Genomic DNA, 24,546 nt, shown 5'->3' with positions numbered 1-24,546 from the left:
TTATGCATTATACATGTGTCACTCATCTATATGTTGAAATCGTTTTGAAACTCAAGTGTGTATAGTGTACTGGCTGTGTGTATGTATGTGTAACACTGTAAGCCTACAGTATAAAAACAAGAGAAACACTCAAACTGATTCATATTTATTGGAGGGTTAAACATCTAGCACCCATTACAATCATAATTGTACATAAAGTACTGACACCCAGCAGCAGTTACTGGGGACAACTGAGACCCTTCTGTTCAGTGGAAAACAATCAAGCTCTCACAGCGTTGTCAGATGAAGTGTGTAAATACAGTCTGGTAGTAGATGAAGTGTGTAAATACAGTCTGGTAGTAGATGAAGTGTGTAAATACAGTCTGGTTGTAGATGAAGTGTGTAAATACAGTCTGGTTGTAGATGAAGTGTGTAAATACAGTCTGGTTGTAGATGAAGTCCTCACTCAATAACTTATTTTTCAAGTTGTGTTATTGCTTTTTACAGCACCAGGGGATCGTGTTGTATGACCCTACCTTTTGAGTCTTCATGGTTTTTCCATAGAGGCACAATTCTTTATAGATTGCATTGATGTGTAAGCCAGTTGTGCACATAACATAATTTAACCCAATCTAGTCTAGAACTAGGACTGTTATCAGATTACCCAGATTACTACATTCTAACACTGCACATTGATTGGCTTAGATGGACGTTTATTTTAGTGTATTAGTTTGACAGACAGATAACAGACTGTATGTTTAAAACACAGCATATGTATTGTTTAGGTCAGGTGAGCAGAGCTGGGATAGGATGGTGTGTGTTTAACGGAACCAAACATATTGTGACACACACACACACCCCAGAGTGCAAACAGCTACAAATCAGGGAACGGTGTCTCTGTTATATTCTTACATTCTAACACAGTTTAAAACACCCGTCCAACCCAGTTTGATCCAGTTTAACCCAGTAAGAGAGACACCCAGGTCAACAATCAGGTTGAACCCAGTTTAAAAGCCTTAAAACATCTGCTTGTGTAACCTGAACATTGCTCTGAAATTCTGACTGCAAGATGGCTTTGGAGTTGCGCGCGCACACACACACACACACACACACACACACACACACACACTAGAGGTTTTCCTGCAGCCAGTCCATGTATCCTCTGATCATTCTTTTCCCCACATCAAAGAAAAATGGCCAGTGTGCAAAACTCAAGGCGCCGTGGAAACCATCGTCATAGTGATGGCTGGAAACCGTGACGCCCGCGTCCTGTAACCTCCTGGTGTACATCAACCCATCATCTCTGAGCACATCGTACTCACATGTTAGAATGTAAGCTCGCGGCGTTCTACCCAGAACCCCCTGTTCCGCCAGCAGCGGCGCCGCTCGGACATCCAACAACACCGGGAGAAGATTGCCCTCCTGCCCCATGACCTCCTGTGACCCCATCTCCACGACAACAGGCTTGTAATGCTTAATGTGTTTGGCTGGCAGAAGGTTGGTCCAGTTGAGATGGGAGCGGAGGGAGGGAGGGATGGAGGGATGATGGAGGAAGGAGGGGGACAAGAGGAGGGGATGGAGAGAGGTATCAACCCCCAGGTAGAGCAGCCAGAACCTACGGAGAAAGAGAGAGGAGGGTTACTAACACAGGTGTGTGTGTGACTGTGTGTGACTGTGTGTGTGTGCAGATGTGCACCAGTGTGTGTGAACATGTACGTGTGTGTACCTGGCCATTATAAAGCGGTGTAGGATGGGTATGTTGTGGTTCTGTTGGTGGGATGGAGTGTTGAGGTCTAGACCCTGGAGGACTGGGTAGATTAACGCCTGAACACTGAACTTCACACTCACACTGTCATCTACCGAGATCTGTGAAGACAGGGAGAGTGTGTTAGTGTGTCTGTGTAGACGTGTTTGTGTGTGTGTTTGTGTGTACCTGCTGTGCGACAGCCGCAGCGAGGTTTCCTCCAGCGCTGTCACCTGACACGGCCACACGCTGTGGATCCACAGACAACTTTCCCAGAATGCCCGGCTGCAGGAAGTGCTTGGCCGCAGCCAGACAGTCCTCATACTGCACAGGGAAATGCACTTCTGGAGCCAGACGATACCTACACACACACACACACACACACACACAGTAAAAGTTACAAAACACTTCTTTATCCTTATAACAATTTTGTCCAAACCTTAACTTGTTACTATGGCATTATAAGAACCCAAGACTTTCATATTGAGTGTGTGTGTGTGTGTGTGTGTGTGTGTGTGTGTGTAACTGAAGCTAATACAGTGTGAAAAGAGGAGACATACTTACTCTACAGACACAACCACTGCATTCAGCTCATCAGACATCTGCCTACACAAGACATCATAGCTCCCCATCTCTGAGAGAAAGACAGGGAGGGGGAAGAGAGAGGTTGGGTGAGTAGAGAAGGAGAGAAAGAGTTAGGGTGGGTAGAGAAGGAGAGAAAGAGAGAGGTGTGGGGGGAGTAGAGAAGGAGAGAGGTGTGGGGGGAGTAGAGAAGGAGAGAGGTGTGGGGGGAGTAGAGAAGGAGAGAGGTGGGGGGGAGTAGAGAAGGAGAGAGGTGGGGGGGAGTAGAGAAGGAGAGAAAGAGAGGGGTGGGGGGGAGTAGAGGAGAGGAAGATGGGGGAGTAGAGGAGAGAAAGAGAGAGATGGGGGAGTAGAGGAGAGAAAGAGAGAGAGATGGGGGAGTAGAGGAGAGAAAGTGAGAGTGATGGGGGAGTAGAGGAGAGAAAGCGAGAGAGATGGGGGAGTAGAGGAGAGAAAGCGAGAGAGATGGGGGAGTAGAGGAGAGAGAGGAAGACAGTGAGAAATCAAAGGTTGTTACATTAGGGTTACATCATGAACTAGATGTGTTGATGCTGGTAAACACACACACTTACTGGTGGCCCCCAGGGCCCATCCTCCTCCATGGTAGAACATCACAGCCCTCCTCAGACCCCCCTCTCCTCCCCCCGCGGCCGGGGGCTCGTACACACGCACCGGGACTCTGTCAAAGTCCACGTCACTCACCCTCACCCCGCCTCTCTGCCCTCCCGCCATCTCCCCCAGGGTCTCCAGCCCCAATATGGTCCCCCGAATCCATGGGATGTGGTGACTGAGACCCAGACACTGGCACAGGTCACCCTGGGAGAGAAGGACAGAGAGATAGGGGGGAGATGAGAGGGTGAGAGAGAGAGGCTTTTGAATGAGGTCAGAGAGCTGGAGTATCCCTGGTAGTTTAGTATGCTAAACCTGTTCTAGGGGCTAGGGCTTTGACTTGAGAGTGAGTGTTTGTTCTGTCCTACCAACTCCATGGCCAATGTCACACCCTTGGCAATGACCACCATAGGAGTTGGCAAGACAGCACAGATCCTTGGCCAGGATAGGGCTCCCAGAGGACACTTTTAGCAATCTACTTACCCCATGACTATGTGAAATCTAGGTGAAGGGCCACACACACACACAAGGACTGTAAAAGAGCTTGTGCTGTATTTAGCTAATTCAAATCAATTAGCCACATATGATTTCACACAAGGGCTGGAGAAAGCACAGTAAAGCATTGTTTTACTTAGATCACCAAATCAGTTCACATGTTCTACTTGTTCAGACTAACTAGCTAGCTTTACAACGCGTCACATGTTAGCTGCATTATAAAAACTATTTAGCTAGTATAGCCTCCAACTCAGTGTCTTAAACCAATCGGCCTAAACCTGCTGCACCTGAATGCGATACATTAGTCGAGTGATAGAGAAAGCATTGCCTACTACTCGTGAATTTAAAGAACTGTCAAGCTAATGCAATGTAAAGTATGATTTCGCTTATAGCCATTCTTCTTGTTTCTTACCACTTGCAGCATAGCACGGAATAAGGCGTCCAGCAGCATCAGTTTCAAAGGCTCCTCGATGGCAGCAGGTAACGGTGTATAGATGTAATAAGAAACACCCACCGTTAATATCAATGTTACTACAACAGAAGACAACTTCATCTTTAAAACACCAGTATTACAAACGTTAGCTATCTCCCTAACATGAGACTGAGTTAGCTTTATATTAAAGATTCCGACTTCTCTCGTTAATACCGCTTCAACGGAACGTGTAAGAATTATATAAATTACCTATTCTGAACCAGTTATCGATATGGAAAAAGTTACACCCCTTAATTTTGCATATTCGGTGTCGTATTTTCTTAGCTAAAACGTTACTCCCCTCCGCTCAGAGGTAACGTCTTAAAACTGCAACGCCTACTTTTGGATGATAATGAAACGTGGCAATAGTCTCTAAATCACATGACATCGCTCTTAATTCCACGGCAATTTGCTGAGCTTTTTTTTTTACTTTATCAATTCATTTTCATTCACTTTACAGATAAATACTTCCACCCCATATATAAAACCAACTGGTTCAGAGACCTAGCCTGTCCAATCTATGGCTAAACTTCAGTAACCTCCACCCCAAATCACTTGCATGAATTCAACCAACTTTGATTGGTTCAGGGACTTGAACAATAAAATGTAAGGCAATTCCTTTTCTATTTTGGAACTTGGGCTATTTTTTATGATTTCATAGAAAGTGACACAAGCCTACCAGACAAGCTAAATAAGTTCTATGCTCACTTCGAGGCAAGTAACACGGAAACATGCATGAGAGCATCAGCTGTTCTGGACGACTGTGTGATCATGCTCTCTGCAGCAGCCTATGTGAGTAAGACCTTTAAACAGGTCAACATTCACAAGGCCGCAGGGCCAGACGGATGACCAGAACGTGTACTCCGAGCATGTGCTGACCAACTGGCAAGTGTCTTCACTGACATTTTCAACCTCTCCTTGTCTGAGTCTGTGAGTCTGTAATACCAACATGTTTCAAGCAGGCCACCATAGTCCCTGTGCCCAAGAACACTAAGGTAACCTGCCTAAATTACTACCAAACCGTAGCACCCACGTCTGAAGCCATGAAATGCTTTGAAAGGCTGGTCATGGCTCACATCAACACCATTATCCCAGAAAGCCTAGTCCCACTCCAATTTGCAAATTCCACCAACAGATCCACAGATGATGCAATCTCTATTGCAATCCACATGGCCCTTTCCCACCTGGACAAAAGGAACAACTATGTGAAAATGCTATTCACTGACTACAGCTCAGTGTTCAACACCATAGTGCCCTCAAAGCTCATCACTAAGCTGAGGACCCTGGGACTAAACACCTCCCTTTGCAACTGGATCCTGGACTTCCTGACGGGCCGCTCCCAGGTAGTAAGGGTAGGTAACAACACATCCGCCATGCTGATCCTCATCACAGGGGCCCCTCAGGGGTGCGTGCTCAGTCCCCTCCTGTACACCTTGTTCACTCATGACTGCACGGCCAGGCACGACTCCAACACCATTATTAAGTTTGCAGATGACACAACAGTGGTCCAAGCACACCAAGACAGTCGTGAACAGAGACAGAAAAGATTTGGCATGGGTCCTCAGATCCTCAAAAGGTTTTACAGCTGCACCATCGAGAGCATCGTGACAGGTTGCATCACTGCCTGATCTTGCAACTGCTCGGCCTCCAACCACAAGGCACTACAGAGGGTAGTGCGTACGGCCCAGTACATCACTGGGGCCAAGCTTTCTGCCATCTAGGACCTCTATACCAGGCGGTGTCAGAAGAAGGCCCTAAAAATTGTCAAAGACTCCAGCCACCCTAGTCCATAGACTGTTCTCTACACTACTGCAAGGCAGGTGGTACCAGAGGGCCAAGTCTAAGTACAAGAGGCTTCTAAACAGCTTCTACCCCCAAGCCACAAGACTCCTGAACATCTAATCAATTGGCTACCCAGATTATTTGCATTGCCCCCCTTTTACGCTCCAGTCTCTCTGTTTATTATCTATACATAGTCATTTTAATAACTCTACATACTACCTCATTTACCTTGACTAACCGGTGCCCCCACACATTGACTCTGAACTGGTACCCCCTGTATATAGTCTCGCTATTGTTATTTTACTGCTGCTCTTTAATTATTTGTTACTTTTATTTTTATTTATTTGTATAAACTATGAAAAAAGACATATGGAATCATGTATTAACCAAAAAAGGAACAAATCAAAATATATTTTAGACTTGAGATTCTTCAAAGTAGCCACCCTTTGCCTTGATGACAGCTTTTCCAACAGTCTTGAAGGAGTTCCCACATATGCTGAGCACTTGTTGGCTGCTTTTCCTTCACTCTGCGGTACAACTAATCCCAAACCATCTCAATTAGGTTAAGGTTGGGTGATTGTGGAGGCCAGGTCATCTGATGCAGCACCATCTCTGTCCTTGGTCAAATTGCCCTTATACAGCCCGGAGGTGTGTTCTGGGTCATTGTCCTGAAAAACAAATGATTGTCCCACTAAGCGCAAACCAGATGGGATGGCGTGTCGCTGCAGAATTCTGTGGTAGCCATGCTGGTTAAGTGTACCTTGAATTCTAAGTAAATCACAGACAGTGTAAACAGCAAAGCACCCCCACACCATCACACCTCCTCCATGCTTCACTTTGGGAACCACACATGCAGAGATCATCTGTTCACCTACTCTGCGTCTCACAAAGACAAGGTGGTTGGAACCAAAATCTCAAATATAGACTCATCAGACTTAAGCACAGATTTCCACTGGTCTAAAGTCCATTGCTCGTGTTTCATGGCCCAAGCAAGTGTCTTCTTCTTATTGGTGTCTTTTAGTAGTGGTTTCTTTGCAGCAATTTGACCATGAAGACCTGATTCACCCAGTCTCTTCTGAACAGTTGATGTTGAGATGTGTCTGTTACTTTAACTCTGTGAAGCATTTATTTGGGCTGCAGTCTGAGGTGCAGTTAACTCTAATGAACTTATCCTCTGCAGCAGAGGTAACTCTGGGTCTTCCTTTCCTGTGGCGGTCCTCATGAGAGCCAGTTTCATCATAGCGCTTGATGGTTTTTGCGACTGCACTTGAATAAACGTTTTTTTGAAATTTTCCATTTTGACCGACATTCATGTCTTAAAGTAATGATGGACTGTCATTTCTCTTTGCTTATTTGAGCTGTTCTTACCATAATATGGACTTGGTCTTTTACCAAATAGGGCTATGTTCTGTATACCAACCCTACCTTGTCACTACACAACTGATTGGCTCAAACGCATTAAGAAGGAAAGAAATTCCACAAATGAACTTTTAACAAGGCACACCTGTTAATGAAATGCATTCCAGGTGACCACTTCATGAAACTGGTTGAGAGAATTTAAAGAGTGTGCAACGCTGTCATCAAGGCAAAGGGTGGCTACTTTGAAGAATCTCAAATATAAAATACATTTAGATTTGTTTCACACTTTTTTGGTTACTACATGATTTCACTTGTGTTATTTCATTGTTTTGATGTCTTCGCTATTATTCTACAATGTAGAAAATAGTAAAAATAAAGAAAACCCCTGGAATGAGTAGGTGTGTCCAAATTTTTGACTGGTACTTTAATGCTGGAAAAGTCTGAATCATAAAGCTAACAACACCTCACTCCCAAATCCCTTAACTACCCCAGTGTGTGAGAGCCTAAAGCGAATGGTAGGATGGGAAACTTTCGGTTTTTCGGTCGTGACTGCAGTTGACTTGTATGACCAGTAGGGGACGCTATTGGTCTCAGAATTTAAACATGGTGTGGTCTGGACTGGCACAGTTAGATTTCATATTAGGACAGCAAGCGTCGTCAGTGGCCAGAAGATTATTCAACCACTGAACCACAAGACAGCTACAACTTGGGGTTTTCCTAACCATGAGTCCTGACCAAATGAAAAAAAGCTTCTATCTCCAGGTCATCAGACTGCTGAACAGCTATGTCTAGCAGGTACCCTGGCCTGCGCCTTAGACACTGTCACTAGCTTTCGACACTGTAACTAGCCTTAGACACTGTCACTATTCTTTATCCCCTTACACTGTGTATAAGATATTTGTTTTGGAATTGTTAGTTAGATTACTTATTGGTTATTACTGCATTGTCGGAACTGGAAGCACAAGCATTTCGCTACACTCGCCAAGTCAAAGTCCAGACCTGAATCCAATCGAGAATCTGTGGAAAGAACTGAAAACTGCTGTTCACAAATGCTCTCCATCCAACCTCACTGAGCTTGAGCTGTTTTGCAAGGAGGAATGGGAAAAAATTTCAGTCTCTCGATGTGCAAAACTGATAGAGACATACCCCAAGCGACTTACAGCTGTAATCGCAGCAAAAGGTGGCGCTACAAAGTATTAACTTAAGTGGGCTGAATAATTTTGCACGCCCAATTTTTCAGTTTTTGATTTGTTACAAAAGTTTGAAATATCCAATAAATGTCGTTCCACTTCATGATTGTGTCCCACTTGTTGTTGATTCTTCACAAAAAAATACAGTTTTATATCTTTATGTTTGAAGCCTGAAATGTGGCAAAAGGTCGCAAAGTTCAAGGGGGCCGAATACTTTCGCAAGGCACTGTATCTACTCTGGGTTGCTGATTGGACCCATTCTGTCATTTCTCAATGTCTTCTTTCAATGTATGTAATATTTGTGTATTTGTATTGTATTTGTGAGACATTCTACTGCCCTGTTGGAGATAGAAACATAAGCATTTCACTGCACCTGCTATAACACCTGCAAATCTGTGTATGCAACCAATAAACTTTGATTTCATTCGACCAGAACTATAATAGTATAGTATTTAATAGTATTTTAATGGTCTCTGTCCCTCAATTCTATCCCTCCCTCCCTCCCTCCCTCCATCTCTCTATCTCTCTTCCCACGCTGTATCTCGTCCCCTGGAGACCCTCCTGGAAACGTAAACAAACAGCAGAATAGAATTTTAGATCAGAACTCTCCCCCTCATTTTCCAATACACGTCCGTCCGTCCGTCCGTCTGTGTGTGCGTGCATGCGGACCAGCAGCACTACACCTTGTCAGATTATGGAAAATGGGTGTGCTTACTTTCTCTCCCAGAAGTGTGAACTTGCTCCCTCCCCCTCGTGTGTATTTATGTATGTGTCTCTTGCTCAACCACTTGAAACTAGCTACTCAGTATTCTATGTGTGAGTGTGTGCGTCTGTGTGTGTGTCTTGTTCCCAACCCGGAGGCTAGCTTCTCTGTCTTCTGTGTGTGTGTGTGTCTTGTTCCCAAACCGGAGGCAAGCTTTTCTGTCTTCTGTGTGTGTGTGTCTTGTTCCCAACCCAGAGGCTAGCTTCTCTGTCTTCTGTGTGTGTGTCTTGTTCCCAACCCGGAGGCTAGCTTCTCTGTCTTCTGTGTGTGTGTGTGTGTCTTGTTCCCAACCCGGAGGCTCGCTTCTCTGTCTTCTGTGTGTGTGTCTGTCTTGTTCCCAACCCGGAGGCTAGCTTCTCTGTCTTGTGTGTGTGTGTGTGTGTGTGTGTGTGTGTGTGTGTGTGTGTGTGTCTTGTTCCCAACCCGGAGGCTAGCTTCTCTGTCTTCTGTGTGTGTGTGTTCGTCTTGTTCCCAACCCGGAGGCTGGCTGGCTGTCTGGCTGCCTGGCTGCCTGCCTGTATGTCTGCCTGTCTGTCTGCCTGTCTGTCTGCCTGCCTGTCTGCCTGTCTGTCTGTCTTGTTCCCAACCCGGAGGCTAGCTTCTCTGTCTTCTGTGTGTGTGTGTGTCTTGTTCCCAACCCGGAGGCTAGCTTCTCTGTCTTCTGTCTGTGTGTGTCTTGTTCCCAACCCGGAGGCTAGCTTCTCTGTCTTCTGTGTGTGTGTGTGTCTTGTTCCCAACCCGGAGGCTAGCTTCTCTGTCTTCTGTGTGTGTGTGTGTGTGTGTGTGTGTCTTGTTCCCAACCCGGAGGCTAGCTTCTCTGTCTTCTGTGTGTGTGTCTTGTTCCCAACCCGGAGGCTAGCTTCTCTGTCTTCTGTGTGTGTGTGTGTCTTGTTCCCAACCCGGAGGCTAGCTTCTCTGTCTTCTGTGTGTGTGTCTTGTTCCCAACCCGGAGGCTAGCTTCTCTGTCTTCTGTGTGTGTGTCTTGTTCCCAACCCGGAGGCTAGCTTCTCTGTCTTCTGTGTGTGTGAGTTCGTCTTGTTCCCAACCCGGAGGCTAGCTTCTCTGTCTTCTGTGTGTGTGTTCGTCTTGTTCCCAACCCGGAGGCTAGCTTCTCTGTCTTCTGTCTGTGTGTTTGTCTTGTTCCCAACCCGGAGGCTCGCTTCTCTGTCTTCTGTGTGTGTGTCTTGTTCCCAACCCGGAGGCTAGCTTCTCTGTCTTCTGTGTGTGTGTGTGTCTTGTTCCCAACCCGGAGGCTAGCTTCTCTGTCTTCTGTGTGTGTGTGTTCGTCTTGTTCCCAACCCGGAGGCTAGCTTCTCTGTCTTCTGTCTGTGTGTGTGTCTTGTTCCCAACCCGGAGGCTCGCTTCTCTGTCTTTTGTGTGTGTGTCTTGTTCCCAACCCGGAGGCTAGCTTCTCTGTCTTCTGTGTGTGTGTGTGTGTGTCTTGTTCCCAACCCGGAGGCTAGCTTCTCTGTCTTCTGTGTGTGTGTGTGTCTTGTTCCCAACCCGGAGGCTAGCTTCTCTGTCTTCTGTCTGTGTGTGTGTCTTGTTCCCAACCCGGAGGCTAGCTTCTCTGTCTTCTGTGTGTGTGTGTGTCTTGTTCCCAACCCGGAGGCTAGCTTCTCTGTCTTCTGTGTATGTGTGTGTGTCTTGTTCCCAACCCGGAGGCTAGCTTCTCTGTCTTCTGTGTGTGTGTGTGTCTTGTTCCCAACCCGGAGGCTGGCTTCTCTGTCTTCTGTGGCGGACCACAGGGTTGAGTTGTGAGCCAGAGGCTAGCTTCTCTGTCTTCTGTGGCGGACCACAGGGTTGAGTTGTGAGCCAGAGGCTGGCTTCTCTGTCTTCTGTGGCGGACCAAAGGGTTGAGTTGTGAGCCAGAGGCTGGCTTCTCTGTCTTCTGTGGCGGACCAAAGGGTTGAGTTGTGAGCCAGAGGCGAGCTTCTCTGTCTTCTGTGGCGGACCAAAGGGTTGAGTTGTGAGCCAGAGGCTGACTGGAATGGAAACGCATTTCTGTCTCATGCATTTATTCCTGCTAGATTACTGTAACCAGCACCTCAGTGTGTGTGACAGAGAGAAATGCTAAAATGGAAAAACGTGTAATTTACTCATGTTAACTTATTTACTGTAATTCCAGTCAGCCAGAGGCAGTCAGTCTGCCCCCAATGCCTCACACCCACCCAATACCAAGAGACGACAAAACAAGAGAGGGAAGAGGGAATGAAAGAAGGGGAGGAAGGGAAAATGGGGAGAGGGAATTGAGTGGATTTGCTAAATTTCTCCAGGGGAGAAAATGTGTGTCTCGGCAGCCATCTGGAAGACATGGGTGACATCACCGACTACGCACGCACGCACGCACGCACGCACGCACGCACGCACGCACGCACGCACACACACACACACACACACACACACACACACACACACACACACACACACACACACACACACACACACACACACACACACACACACACACAGACTGATTACTACAGTATAACTCTGTAATGATCTTGTAATAATGTGCTTGGGGCAGAAAGAGAAAGCCACGCTCATCCACACACCTGTTAGCAAATCTGAGTCAACATTCAAACATTGAAAATAAATCTACTCAAACTCCCAAACAGTGTAGTGATAATGTAAGGCTTCTATTATATTTCTTCCACATTTACAGACTTTCAAACATAAAAGGGTTAGGGCCAGGGGGAAGGGGTAGGGAGGGAATAGGGCAGGCTACTAGGATAGAAATCAGGCTGGAAGAGAGAGGTTTGGGTTAGGCGTCAAGGGTCAGAGGTCAGAGAGCTGCTTTCTCTGAGTCAGAATCTTAGCCTTGAACTTTGGAACACAAAGAGGGCTGTCTTCTACTGTTCTACTGGTGGTCACACAAACACACACACACACACACACACACTCACACATCTTCTTTTGTCTGTCTTGACTTCAAACTTCTTCTCACCATAGCCGACGCCCCATTTTTCTCCCATGAGCCTCTCTGCTCATTGATGTGATCCTTATGTTCTGTTCCCTCGTTCCCCCCATAGCTGTGGGAAGTCATTTGGGGGAGGGGGTGCTGCGATTAGATTTTTTGCCCGTTCTGAATTGGTCTACTAATACAGGACTAGTAAAGGCCCAGTACTAAAGGCCCAGTACTACTTTTGTGGAATAACAAATAAATAATGTATTTGAGTGTTTATCAGCATTTCAAACTTGAGTCTGATAATTATCTGTACAAAACAGTTAATCTGATAACGCTTGATATACAGTACCAGTCAAAAGTTTGGACACCTACTCATTCATGGGTTTTTCTTTATTTATACTTTTTTTCTGCATTGTAGAATAATAGTGAATACATCAAAACTATGAAATAACACACATTGAGTCATGTAGTAATCAATAAAGTGTTAAACAAATCAAAATATATTTTATATTTGAGATTCTTCAAAGTAGCCACCCTTTGTCTTGATGACAGATTTGCACACTCTTGGCATTCTCCTAACCAGCTTCACCTGGAATGCTTTTCCAACAGTTTTGAAGGAGTTCCCACATATGCTGAGCACTTGTTGGCTGCTTTACCTTCACTCTGATATCCAACTCATCCCAAACCATCTCAATTGGGTTGAGGTCAGGTGATTGTGGAGGCCAGGTCATCTGATGCAGCACTCCATCTCTCTCCTTCTTGGTCAAATATCCCTTACACAGCCTGGAGGTGTGTTGGTTCATTGTCCTGTTGAAAAAAATATTATTGTCCCACTAAGCGCAAACCAGATGGGATGGTGTATCGCTGCAGAATGCTGTGGTAGCCATGCTGGTTAAGTGTGCCTTGAATTCTAAATAAATCACTGACAGTATCACCAGCAAAGCAGCATCAGACCACCTCCTCCATGCTTCACAGTGAGAACCACACATGCAGAGCTCATCTGTTCACCTACTCTGCGTCTCACAAAGACACGGTGGTTGGAACCAAAAATCTCAAATATGGACTCATCAGACCAAAGGACAGATTTCCACCGGTCTAATGTCCATTGCTCGTGTTTCTTGGCCCAAGCAAGTCTCTTCTTATTATTGGTGTATTTTAGTCATGGTTTCTTTACAGCAGTTCGACTGTGCAGGCCTGATTCACACAGTCTCCTCTGGGACAGTTGATGTTGAGTTGGGTCTGTTATTTTGAACTCTGTGAAGCATTTATTTGGGCGGCAATTTCTGAGGCTGGCAACTCTAATGAACTTATCCTCTGCAGCATAGGTAACTCTGGGTCTTCCTTTCCTGTGGTGGTTCTCATGAGAGCCAGTTCCATCATAGCGCTTGATGGTTTTTGCGACTGCAAAGTTATTGACATTTTCAGTTTTGACTGACCTTCATGTCTTAAAGTAATGATGGACTGTCGTTTCTCTTTGCTTATTTGAGATGTTCTTGCCATAAGGACTTGGTCTTTTACCAAATCGGGCTTCTGTTTACCAAACGCATTAAGGAAAGAAATTCCACAAAATAACTTAACAAGGCACATCTGTTAATTGAAATGCATTCCGGGTGACTACCTCATGAAGCTGGTTGAGAGAATGCCAAGAGCATGCAAAGCTGTCAAGGCAAAGGGTGGCTACTTTGAAGAATCTCAAATATAAAATACATTTTGATTTGTTTAACACTTTTCGGGTTACTAGATGATTCCATGTGTGTTATTCCATGGTTTTGATGTCTTCACTATTATTCTACAATGTAGAAAATAGTATAACGAAAAACCCTTGAATAAGTATTTATTTTTATTTTTAAACTAGGCAAGTCAGTTATGAACAAATTCTTATTTACAATGACAGCCTAACAAAAGGCAAAAGACCTCCTGCGGGGACGGGATTAAAAAATAAAAATAAAATAACAAATATAGGACAAAACACACATCACGACAAGAGAGACAACACTACATGAAGAGAGACCTTAGACAACAACATAGCAAGGCAGCAACACATGACAACACAGCATGATAGCAACACAACAACAACATGGTAGCATCACAAAACATTGTACAAACATTATTGGGCACAGACAACAGCAAAAAGGGCAACTGTAACGGTTGTCGTTAGTGGAAGAAGGAGAGGACCAAGGTGGTACATGTTCATGATCTTTTAATTACACTGAACACTAGAACAAAAAGAACAGCACAAACGACACAGTCCTGTCTGGTACAGAGACAGAAAACAACTACCCACAACTCAAGGGTGAAACCAGGCTGCCTAAGTATGGTTCTCAATCAGAGACAACGATTGACAACTGCCTCTGATTGGGAACCATATCAGGCAAAACACATAGAAATACAAACATAGAATGCCCACCCCAACTCACGCCCTGACCAACCTAAAATAGAGACATAAAAAAGGAACTAAGGTCAGGACGTGACAGCAACAATGTAGAGACAACAATACATCACGCAAAGCAGCCACAGTAGGTGTGTCCAAACATTTGACTGGTACTGTAGGTTTCTTGAAATATACAGAAAAAATATATATAAACCCAACATGCAACAATTTTAACGATTTCACGGAGTTACAGTTAATATAAATTTGTAAGTCGCTCTGGATAAGAGCGTCTGCTAAATGACTTAAATGTAAATGTAAATGTAAATATAAAGACATCAGTCAATTTAAATAAATAAATGAGCCCCTAATCTATGGATTTCACGTTCGTGGGCAGGGGTGCAGCCATGGGTGGGCCTGGCCCAGCCAATCAAAATGTGTTTTTCCCCACAAAAGGGCTTTATTACAGACAGAAATGGTCTCAGACGATCCCGCAGGTGAAGAAGCCGGATGTGGAGGCCCTGGGCTGTAGTGGTTACATGTGGTCTGCTGTGGTGAGGCCGGTTGGACGTACTGTCAAATTCTCTAAAATTACGTGTGAGGCGGCTTATGGTAGAGAAATCACATTCTCTGGCAACAGCTCTGGTGGACATTCCTGCAGTCAGCATGCCAATTGCTGACTGCAGGAAAACTTCAGATATCTGCGGCATTGCTGTGGCAAAACTTCAGATATCTGTGGCATTACGTTGTGTGACAAAACCGGACACTGTAGTGTTGCCTTTTATTGTCCCCAGCTAATTGATATGCCACACCTGTCAGGTGGATGGATTATCTTGGCAAAAGAGAAATGATCACTAACAGGGATGTAAACAAATGTGTGTATAAAATTTGAGCAAAACAAGCATTTAGTGCATATGGAACATTTATGGGATATTTTATTTCGTCTCATGAAACCAACACTTTACATGTTGTGTTAATATTTTTGTTCAGCATACATTGCAAATGCAATTTATTTCTATGTGAAAACTGAAATGGTCTAACTATTAATGACTTTTCAGTAGATGCTGTTATCCAGAGCAATTTACAGTTGGAAGCACATATATTGTCATTCTGGTCCCCCATGGGAATCAAACCTATAATCCTAGCATTGGCAAGCACCATGCACTACCAACTGAGCCACATCATCACAAACCACTTGATGTCTCAGCGTACTCAATTACTGTATTCTGCATTGTGTTTCTTCATAGTTTTTCTTTGGGGTGGCAGGTAGCCTAATGGTTAGAGCAGCTGGATCAAATCCCTAAGCTGACAAAGTTTAAATCTGTTTTTATGCTCGTGAACAAGGCAGTTAACCCATTGTTTCCCAGTAGGCTGTTGTTGTAAATAAGAATTTGATCTGAACTGACTAGTTAAATGTAAAGTACAAAACTTGTAAAATATGTAATGTACATTTACATTCAGTGCTTTGTAAGGATGGTACATTTACATTCAGTGCTTTGTAAGGATGGTACATTTACATTCAGTGCTTTGTAAGGATGGTACATTTACATTCAGTGCTTTGTAGGGATGGTACATTTACATTCAGTGCTTTGTAGGGATGGTACATTTACATTCAGTGCTTTGTAAGGATGGTACATTTACATTCAGTGCTTTGTAGGGATGGTACATTTACATTCAGTGCTTTGTAGGGATGGTACATTTACATGCAGTGCTTTGTAGGGATGGTACATTTACATTCAGTGCTTTGTAGGGATGGTACATTTACATTCAGTGCTTTGTAGGGATGGTACATTTACATTCAGTGCTTTGTAGGGATGGTACATTTACATTCAGTGCTTTGTAAGGATGGTACATTTACATTCAGTGCTTTGTAAGGATGGTACATTTACATTTCAGTGCTTTGTAAGGATGGTACATTTACATTCAGTGCTTTGTAAGGATGGTACATTTACTTTCAGTGCTTTGTAAGGATGGTACATTTTTACAGCACAAAATGTGGTTGTGTTATTTGATCAAGAAAAATATTTAATTTGATGTGGATGTTTTGTGTCTTTGCCCATAACTTTGCACCTTTTGATGTAGATGTTTGTTCTTTCTGGATGCCATTCGAAGAACAATCACAGAGGAAGGAACAGGGCAACGACTCTTATAATTCCAACTATTAAAACCTATAAGATACTGTTCTTAATTATACAACTACCTTTTTTGCTAAAGCAGAGATGCTGAAATATTATTTCCCCCCCAAGCTACAGATGTCTATATTCGTCCACAAATACTATTAAAGGCCCAGTGCACTACTTTTGTAAAAAAAAAAATACAAAAGATACCCCTGCAGTTATGCGCCCCACAAACCAAAGCCCACAGGTAGGCTGTTAAATCCAGTTTCACACCCTCTCTCTCCCTTGCCTTCACGCTCATTCCCCTCACTCTCCTCCCCTCCCCCCAGCCGTTAGCTGGTGAGAGGCAGCTGTTGTTGGGGCTAAGGAAGCAGAAATATCCTCAGTTCAATTCAACTCAACTTTATCGGTATGAATGTTCAGGTACAGCAATAACGATAAGCAGTGAACTAATGTAACAAACTAAATCACAAATTAACTAACAAACAAATTAATTGACTGACCAAAACACAGAGAGGACTGACATAAAGGGGCAAGAGAATAAAAAGGGGAGACAGAGAGGGAGCGAGAGAATAAAAAGGGGAGACAGAGAGGGAGCGAGAGAATAAAAAGGGGAGACAGAGAGGGAGCGAGAGAATAAAAAGGGGAGACAGAGAGGGAGCGAGAGAATAAAAAGGGGAGACAGAGAGGGAGCGAGAGATAAATAAAAAGGGGAGACAGAGAGGGAGCGAGAGAATAAAAAGGGGAGACAGAGAGGGAGCGAGAGAATAAAAAGGGGAGACAGAGAGGGAGCGAGAGAATAAAAAGGGGAGACAGAGAGGGAGCGAGAGAATAAAAAGGGGAGACAGAGAGGGAGCGAGAGAATAAAAAGGGGAGGGAGACAGAGAGGGAGCGAGAGAATAAAAAGGGGAGACAGAGAGGGAGCGAGAGAATAAAAAGGGGAGGGAGACAGAGAGGGGAGCGAGAGAATAAAAAGGGGAGACAGAGAGGGAGCGAGAGAATAAAAGGGGAGACAGAGAGGGAGCGAGAGAATAAAAAGGGGAGACAGAGAGGGAGCGAGAGAATAAAAGGGGAGACAGAGAGGGAGCGAGAGAATAAAAAGGGGAGACAGAGAGGGAGCGAGAGAATAAAAAGGGGAGACAGAGAGGGAGCGAGAGAATAAAAAGGGGAGACAGAGAGGGAGCGAGAGAATAAAAAGGGGAGACAGAGAGGGAGCGAGAGAATAAAAAGGGGAGACAGAGAGGGAGCGAGAGAATAAAAAGGGGAGACAGAGAGGGAGCGAGAGAATAAAAAGGGGAGACAGAGAGGGAGCGAGAGAATAAAAAGGGGAGACAGAGAGGGAGCGAGAGAATAAAAAGGGGAGACAGAGAGGGAGCGAGAGAATAAAAAGGGGAGACAGAGAGGGAGCGAGAGAATAAAAAGGGGAGACAGAGAGGGAGCGAGAGAATAAAAAGGGGAGACAGAGAGGGAGCGAGAGAATAAAAAGGGGAGACAGAGAGGGAGCGAGAGAATAAAAAGGGGAGACAGATAGAGGGAGCGAGAGAATAAAAAGGGGAGACAGAGAGGGAGCGAGAGAATAAAAAGGGGAGACAGAGAGGGAGCGAGAGAATAAAAAGGGGAGACAGAGAGGGAGCGAGAGAATAAAAAGGGGAGACAGAGAGGGAGCGAGAGAATAAAAAGGGGAGACAGAGAGGGAGCGAGAGAATAAAAAGGGGAGACAGAGAGGGAGCGAGAGAATGAAAAGGGGAGACAGAGAGGGAGCGAGAGAATAAAAAGGGGAGACAGAGAGGGAGCGAGAGAATAAAAAGGGGAGACAGATAGAGGGAGCGAGAGAAAAAGGATGGAGAGAGAAAGGTGTGTTTGTGACCTGGATGTCCTTGCCCATCTGCAGGTTTGTGTGAGTGACGCTGTATTTCTGGCATCTGTTGCTTTCAGCAGGAGCTTACACCCCCCCCCCCCAGGAAGGCAGTGAATGTACTGTATAACTCTGACAGATCAGTCAGTCAGCTGTACAGTGTGTTTGTTTTTGTTGAAGACGTCCAGGGACCTTGTTGTGCAGAGTGTTCCTGGTTTGAGACCAGGTCAAGGCAGGGACGGGGGACCTACTCTCTTATGTACGCTAGTTATTACCGCGGGGAGCTAACACAAGTCATCAGGTGTCAGGCTAGGTTATCACGCAACCATTACTCACTGAACCACCTCTGTTACTTGTGTTGTCTTCTAGTCTTCTGAAATCAGACTGGCTTCCCCAATTGAGCCTCAAAGTCTATTTTTACTGCAGCGTGGGAAGACCATGTTACTGTCCATACACACACACACGCATTATCACACACACACACCCTTTATGTGATGTGATGCGCCTTGTGATCACTGATGCGGTTATAGGAGCCACATTCCAGTAGGGATTGGGAGAAGGATCTAAGGTGTGTGTGTGTGCGCGTGTGTATCAGGGATGTGTGTTGACATATAGTTGTTGGCTAACATATGAATATAACTTTGATGTCCCTGGTTTCTATAGTAACAGAGGTGTATACCTCGCTGGTTCCCATAGCAACAGATAATGTGAGCCTGTCAGGTGTAAAAAAAAATGTTATCTTCAGGTGGATAATAAGATTCAAATATAGATTTGAGATAAGGAGACTTAAATAGAAAGAGGATGCTTAAAATATGTGGACAACGACAAATACCTAGGTGTCTGGTAAGACTAAACTCTCCTTCCAGACTCACATTAAGCATCGCCTGTCCAAAATTAAAGCTAGAATCGGCTTCCTATTTTGCAACAAAGCCTCCTTCACTCATGCTGCCAAACGTACCCTCGTAAAACTGACTATCCTACCGATCCTTGACTTCGGCAATGCCATCTATAAAATATCCTCCAACACTATTCAGCAAACTGGATGTAGTCTATTACAGTGCCATCTGTTTTGTCACCAAAGACCAATATACTACCCACCACTGCGACCTGTATGCTCTTGTTGGCTGGCCCTCACTTCATATTCGTCACCAAACCCACTGGCTCCAGGTCATCTATAAGTCTTTGCTAGGTGAAGCCCCACCTTCTCAGCTCACTGGTCACCATAGCAGCACCCACCCGTAGCACACGCTCCAGCAAGTATATTTCACCGGTCACCCCCAAAGCCAACACCTCCTTTGGCCACCTTTCCTCCTGTTCTCTGCTGCCAATGACTGGAACGAATTGCAAAAAAAAAATCACTGAAGCTGGAGACTTACATCTCTCCCTCACTAAGTTTAAGCATCAGTTGTCAGAGCAGCTTACCGATCACTGTACACAGCCCATCTGTAAATAGCACACTCAACTACCTCATCCCCATATTGTTATTTATAAATTGTTTTGCTCTTTTGCACCCCAGTATCTCTACTTGCTCATCATCTGCACATTATCACTCCAGTGTTAATGCTAAATTATAATTATTTTCCCAGAGTCAGGTGCAGGACACAGTTCTGAGTAATAATCCAAAATTTACTCAACAGGTAAGATTCCAACAAGGAACAAACAATAATCCAAAGCACGAACAACGTGAACCCACATTAAACAATAACGCACAAAACAGAGAGGGAAAACAGAGGGTTAAATAAGGAACATAATTAAAGGAATGGAAACCAGGTGTGTATGATCAAGACAAAACGAAAAACGAAAATGAAACATAGATCGATGGTGTCGAGAAAGCCGGTGACGTCGACCACCAAAGGCCGCCCGAAGAAGGAGAGGGACCAACTTCAGTTGAAATCGTGACAGTACCCCCCTCCCCTGGAGCCGCACGACGACCCAGAGGACAAGGCACAGGGAGATCCGGATGGAGGCGGTGAAATTCCTGCAGTAATGATGGATCCAGGATGTCCTCCACCGACACCCAGCATCTCTCCTCCGGACCGTACCCTTCCCACTCCACGAGGTACTGAAGGCCTCTCGCCCGACGTCTTGCACCATGATGGCTCGCACAGCATACGCCGGGGCCCCCTCGATGTCCAGAGGGGGCGGAGGAACCTCCCGCATCTCAGACTGCTGGAGTGGACCAGCCACCACCGGCCTGAGGAGAGACATGGAACGAGGTGTTAATACGGTAATCAGGGGGAAGTTGTAACCTATAACAAACCTCGTTCAATCTCCTCAGGACTTTAAATGGCCTCACAAACCGCGGACCCAGCTTCCGGCAGGGCAGGCGAAGGGGCAGGTTTCGGGTCTATAGCCAAATCCGATCCCCCGGTGCATACACCGGGGCCTCACTGCGGTGGCGGTCGGCACTCGCCTTCTGCCGCCTGATGGCCCATTGTAAACGCACATGAGCAGCGTCCCATGTCGCCTCCGAGTGCCGAAACTATTCATCCACCGCAGGAGCCTTGATCTGTCTCTGATGCCAAGGTGCCAGGACCGGCTGATAACCCAGTACACACCGGAAAGGGGGTAGGTTACCCAGTACACGCCGGAAAGGGGGTAGGTTACCCAGTACACACCGGAAAGGGGGTAGGTTACCCAGTACACGCCGGAAAGGGGGTAGGTTACCCAGTACACGCCGGAAAGGGGGTAGGTTACCCAGTACACGCCGGAAAGGGGATAGGTTACCCAGTACACGCCGGAAAGGGGATAGGTTACCCAGTACACGCCGGAAAGGGGGTAGGTTACCCAGTACACACCGGAAAGGGGGTAGGTTACCCAGTACACACCGGAAAGGGGGTAGGTTACCCAGTACACGCCGGAAAGGGGATAGGTTACCCAGTACACGCCGGAAAGGGGGTAGGTTACCCAGTACACGCCGGAAAGGGGATAGGTTACCCAGTACACGCCGGAAAGGGGATAGGTTACCCAGTACACGCCGGAAAGGGGATAGGTTACCCAGTACACGCCGGAAAGGGGATAGGTTACCCAGTACACGCCGGAAAGGGGGTAGGTTACCCAGTACACGCCGGAAAGGGGTAGGTTACCCAGTACACGCCGGAAAGGGGATAGGTTACCCAGTACACGCCGGAAGGGGATAGGTTACCCAGTACACGCCGGAAAGGGGGTAGGTTACCCAGTACACGCCGGAAAGGGGATAGGTTACCCAGTACACGCCGGAAAGGGGGTAGTTTATTGGAAAAGTGGCGAAGGGAGTTTTGGGCCATCGCCACCCAGGGGATGAAAACCGGCCACTCCCCCGGCCGGTCCTGGCAATAGCACCGCAGAAACCTACATCCTGGTTTACTCTCTACCTGCCCGTTACTCTCGGGGTGAAAACCTGAGGTGAGGCTAACCGAGACCCCCAGATATTCCATAAACGCCCTGGGCTCTGCACGTGATGCCCGCTCGATGTCCTCATCCACCTCCCATACCACCAGGCAAGAAGCAGGAATTATGGGAGTGGGCTCTGCGGACCGCTCCTCAGTGTCATACATCCTGGACAGTGCGTCTGCCTTAACATTCTGGGAACCTGGTTTGTAAGAGAGGGTGAAAACAAAGCGGGTGAAAAACATGGCCCACCTCGCCTGGCGAGGGTTCAGTCTCCTAGCTGCCCGAATGTACTCTAGATTGCGGTGGTCAGTCCAAATGAGGAAAGGGTGTTTAGCCCCCTCAAGCCAATGTCTCCACGCTTTCGGAGCCCTGACAACAGCTAACAGCTCCCCCACATCATAGTTTTGCTCCGCTGGGCTGAGCCTCTTCGAAAATAAAGAGCTAAGGAGGGATCAGGATGAGCCAGCATGGGAGCAGAGGTTAACAGAGCCTTCAGTTGACAAAAAGCCCTGTCCTCCTCCGCTGACCACTGCAGTCGCACCTCCCCTTCAGCAAGGAAGTAATGGGAGCCACTACCTGACCGAAACCCCGGATAAACCTCTGGTAGTAGTTACCAAACCTGAAGAACCGATGCACCTCCTTTACCGTGGTGGGAGTCGGGCCAATTACGCACGGCTGCAATGCGGTCATTCTCCATCTCCACCCCTGATGCTGAAAAGCGGTACCCTAGGAAGGCGATGGACTGTTGGAAGAACAGACATTTCTCAGCCTTGACATACAGGTCATGCTCCAACAGTCGACCAAGCACCTTGCGCACTAGAGACATGCTCGACGCGAGTAGTGGAGTATATTAGAACGTAATTTATATACACACACACCACTACATCCTTCCCATGCAGGTCCCTGAAAATCTCGTCTACAAAGGATTGGAAGACTGATGGGGCATTCACTAACCCGTACGGCATGACAAGGTATTCATAGTGCCCAGAAGTAGTGCAAAATGCTGTCTTCCACTCATCCCCTCCCTTGATACGCACCAGGTTGTAAGCGCTCCCGAGGTCCAATTTTGTGAAGAAGCGCACCCTGTGCAATGACTCTCATACTGGCTATGAGAGGTAGTGGGTAACTGTATTTTTATCGTGATCTGATTCAAACCTTGATAGTCAATACATGGGCGCAAACCTCCATCCTTCACAAAAAAGAAACTCGAGGAGACAGGTGAAATGGAAGGCCGAATGTATCCCTGTCCCAGAGATTCGGTGACATATGCGTCCATAGCTGCCATCTCCTCCTGTGACAGAGGATACACGTGACTCCTGGGAAGTGCAGCGTCTACCAGGAGATTTATCGCACAATTCCCCGGTCGATGGGGTGGTAATTGAGTCGCCTTTTTACAGAAGGCGAGTGCCAAATCGGCATATTTCGGGGGGAATGTGCATGGTGGAGAACTGGTTTGGACTCACCACCATAGTTGCACTTTTGGAAACACCTACACACCTCCCTGAGCACCGACGAGACCATCCCTTGAGCCCTCTGTTGCCACGAAATAGGATCATGAGGCCAACCAGGGAAGGCCCAACATAACAGGAAACGCAGGAGAGTCGATCAGAAAGCGACTCATTTTCTCCTCATGATTCTCCTGCGTTATCATATGGAGTGGAACTGTGACCTCCCTGATTAGCCCTGACCCCAACGGACGACTATCTAAGGCATGTACAGGGAAGGGGACATCAACAAGAACACTAGGAATCCCTAAACTAAGTGCAAAGGTACAGTCAATAAAGTTCACAGCTGTGCCTGAATCTACTAGCGCCTTATGCTGGGAAGGCTGGGACAACTCAAGAAAGGCAACCACATGTGTGCAACAGGGAGCTCTGGGTGTGCCTACTCACCTGAGATACTTCACCAGTGCTCCGCCTGCCACCTCGATTACCTGGGAAACTTCCCCAGCGCCGACCAGCAGTGTGTCCTCTGCAGCCACAGTTGGTGAAGGGAACGGTCCCCCTCATAGCAGTACCTCCCAGCTCCATTGGGGTAGGATCAGATGTGCTGGGGGATGGAACTGACAGACCCCGATGTGGACCTCCGCGGGAGGCCAACAGGTTATCCAGCCGGAGGGATAGGTCCACCAGCTGGTCCAGATTAAGGGTGGTGTCCCTGCAGGCTAACTCCCTACGAACGTCCTCGCCTAAACTACACCTGTAGAGGTTGATCAGAGCCCGCTCATTCCATCCTGCGCCGGTGGCCAGAGTGAGCGCTCCTCATCCCTTGTCATAAATGGAACAAGCGTTCCCCCGCCGCTCTCCCCTCTGGTGGATGATCGAAAACCGCCCGGAAGCGGCGGGTGAAACCTTCGTAATTGTCCAACATCTCGGGCCTTCTCTTCCCCAGATGGCGTTGGCCCAGACCAGTGCTTTTCCAGTCAGACAAGAGATGAGGGCGCTCACTCTCTCGTGTCCTGAGGGGGCTGGCTGATCAGCTGCCAGGTAGAGCTCCAGCTGGAGTAGGAACCCCTGGCACCCGGTAGCCGTTCCATCATATGCTCCAGGGAGCGAGAGTCAAATCCCACTGGATTCTGATGTAGGAAGTGTGGATCTTTGGGTCGGTTGTTGTGGGAGCTGGGAGGGTGCTGAAGAGGGGAGTGGAAAAACCCCTCTCTCTCCCATCGGTCCATGATTTGCAGCATGGATTCATGGCTGTACCGAGACTCTGTAACGTGGTCCCATGCTGCTGAACACGCTCCTTCATTGGGAGAGGAGGGCTGGCTGTACCTGCTGACTCCATATAAAAGGTGCGTTATTATGTGAGGACGTTGGTAAAAATGAAACATGCAGAGTCAGGCGCAGGACACAGTTCTGCAATAATCCAAAATTTACTCAACAGGTAAGATTCCAACAAGGAACAAACACAATAATCCAAAGCACGAACAACGAGAACCCACATGACAAACA

General features: G+C 46.5%; 1 protein-coding gene and 1 long non-coding RNA gene across 3 annotated transcripts in view; both read right to left on the bottom strand.

The window, feature by feature from the left end:
* Nucleotides 1-129: 129 nt before the first annotated feature.
* Nucleotides 130-4,210, bottom strand: LOC135542698 (neutral cholesterol ester hydrolase 1-like). 2 transcript variants are annotated; one of them, XM_064969831.1, is made up of 7 exons: nt 4,092-4,210; nt 3,822-3,872; nt 2,878-3,121; nt 2,288-2,357; nt 1,913-2,084; nt 1,706-1,845; nt 130-1,594 (listed from the first exon to the last, which is right to left on the bottom strand). In XM_064969831.1, the coding sequence occupies exons 2-7, from the start codon at nt 3,858-3,860 to the stop codon at nt 1,108-1,110; spliced, it is 1,152 nt and encodes a 383-aa protein (XP_064825903.1). In that variant the 5' UTR covers nt 3,861-3,872; nt 4,092-4,210; the 3' UTR covers nt 130-1,107. The 2 variants fall into 2 exon arrangements, with proteins under 2 accessions (XP_064825903.1, XP_064825901.1); XM_064969829.1 differs by having other exon boundaries at nt 3,822-4,210.
* A 15,923-nt stretch (nt 4,211-20,133) lies between these two features.
* Nucleotides 20,134-24,546, bottom strand: part of LOC135542697 (uncharacterized) — a 4,934-nt gene continuing 521 nt past the window's right edge. The window contains exons 2-3 of the long non-coding RNA XR_010456122.1: nt 23,488-24,369; nt 20,134-20,417 (exon numbers count right to left, since the gene is read on the bottom strand). This is a non-coding gene — a long non-coding RNA (uncharacterized LOC135542697). The remainder of the gene's footprint in view (nt 20,418-23,487; nt 24,370-24,546) is intronic.

This window comes from Oncorhynchus masou, chromosome 6, assembly GCF_036934945.1.
Source record: "Oncorhynchus masou masou isolate Uvic2021 chromosome 6, UVic_Omas_1.1, whole genome shotgun sequence".
NCBI classification, from domain to species: Eukaryota; Metazoa; Chordata; class Actinopteri; order Salmoniformes; family Salmonidae; genus Oncorhynchus; species Oncorhynchus masou.
This window is presented reverse-complemented; position numbering and strand designations above follow the sequence as displayed.

Excerpts from the sequence above, each read along its gene's own strand:
- LOC135542698 (XM_064969829.1), bottom strand. The coding sequence starts at position 3,962 with ATGAAGTTGTCTTCTGTTGTAGTAACATTGATATTAACGGTGGGTGTT. Across the intron at positions 3,122-3,821 it reads TCCGTGCTATGCTGCAAGTG|GGTGACCTGTGCCAGTGTCT; the intron begins GTAAGAAACAAG and ends CTTCTCTCCCAG. Across the intron at positions 2,358-2,877 it reads ATGGGCCCTGGGGGCCACCA|AGATGGGGAGCTATGATGTC; the intron begins GTAAGTGTGTGT and ends TCTTTCTCTCAG.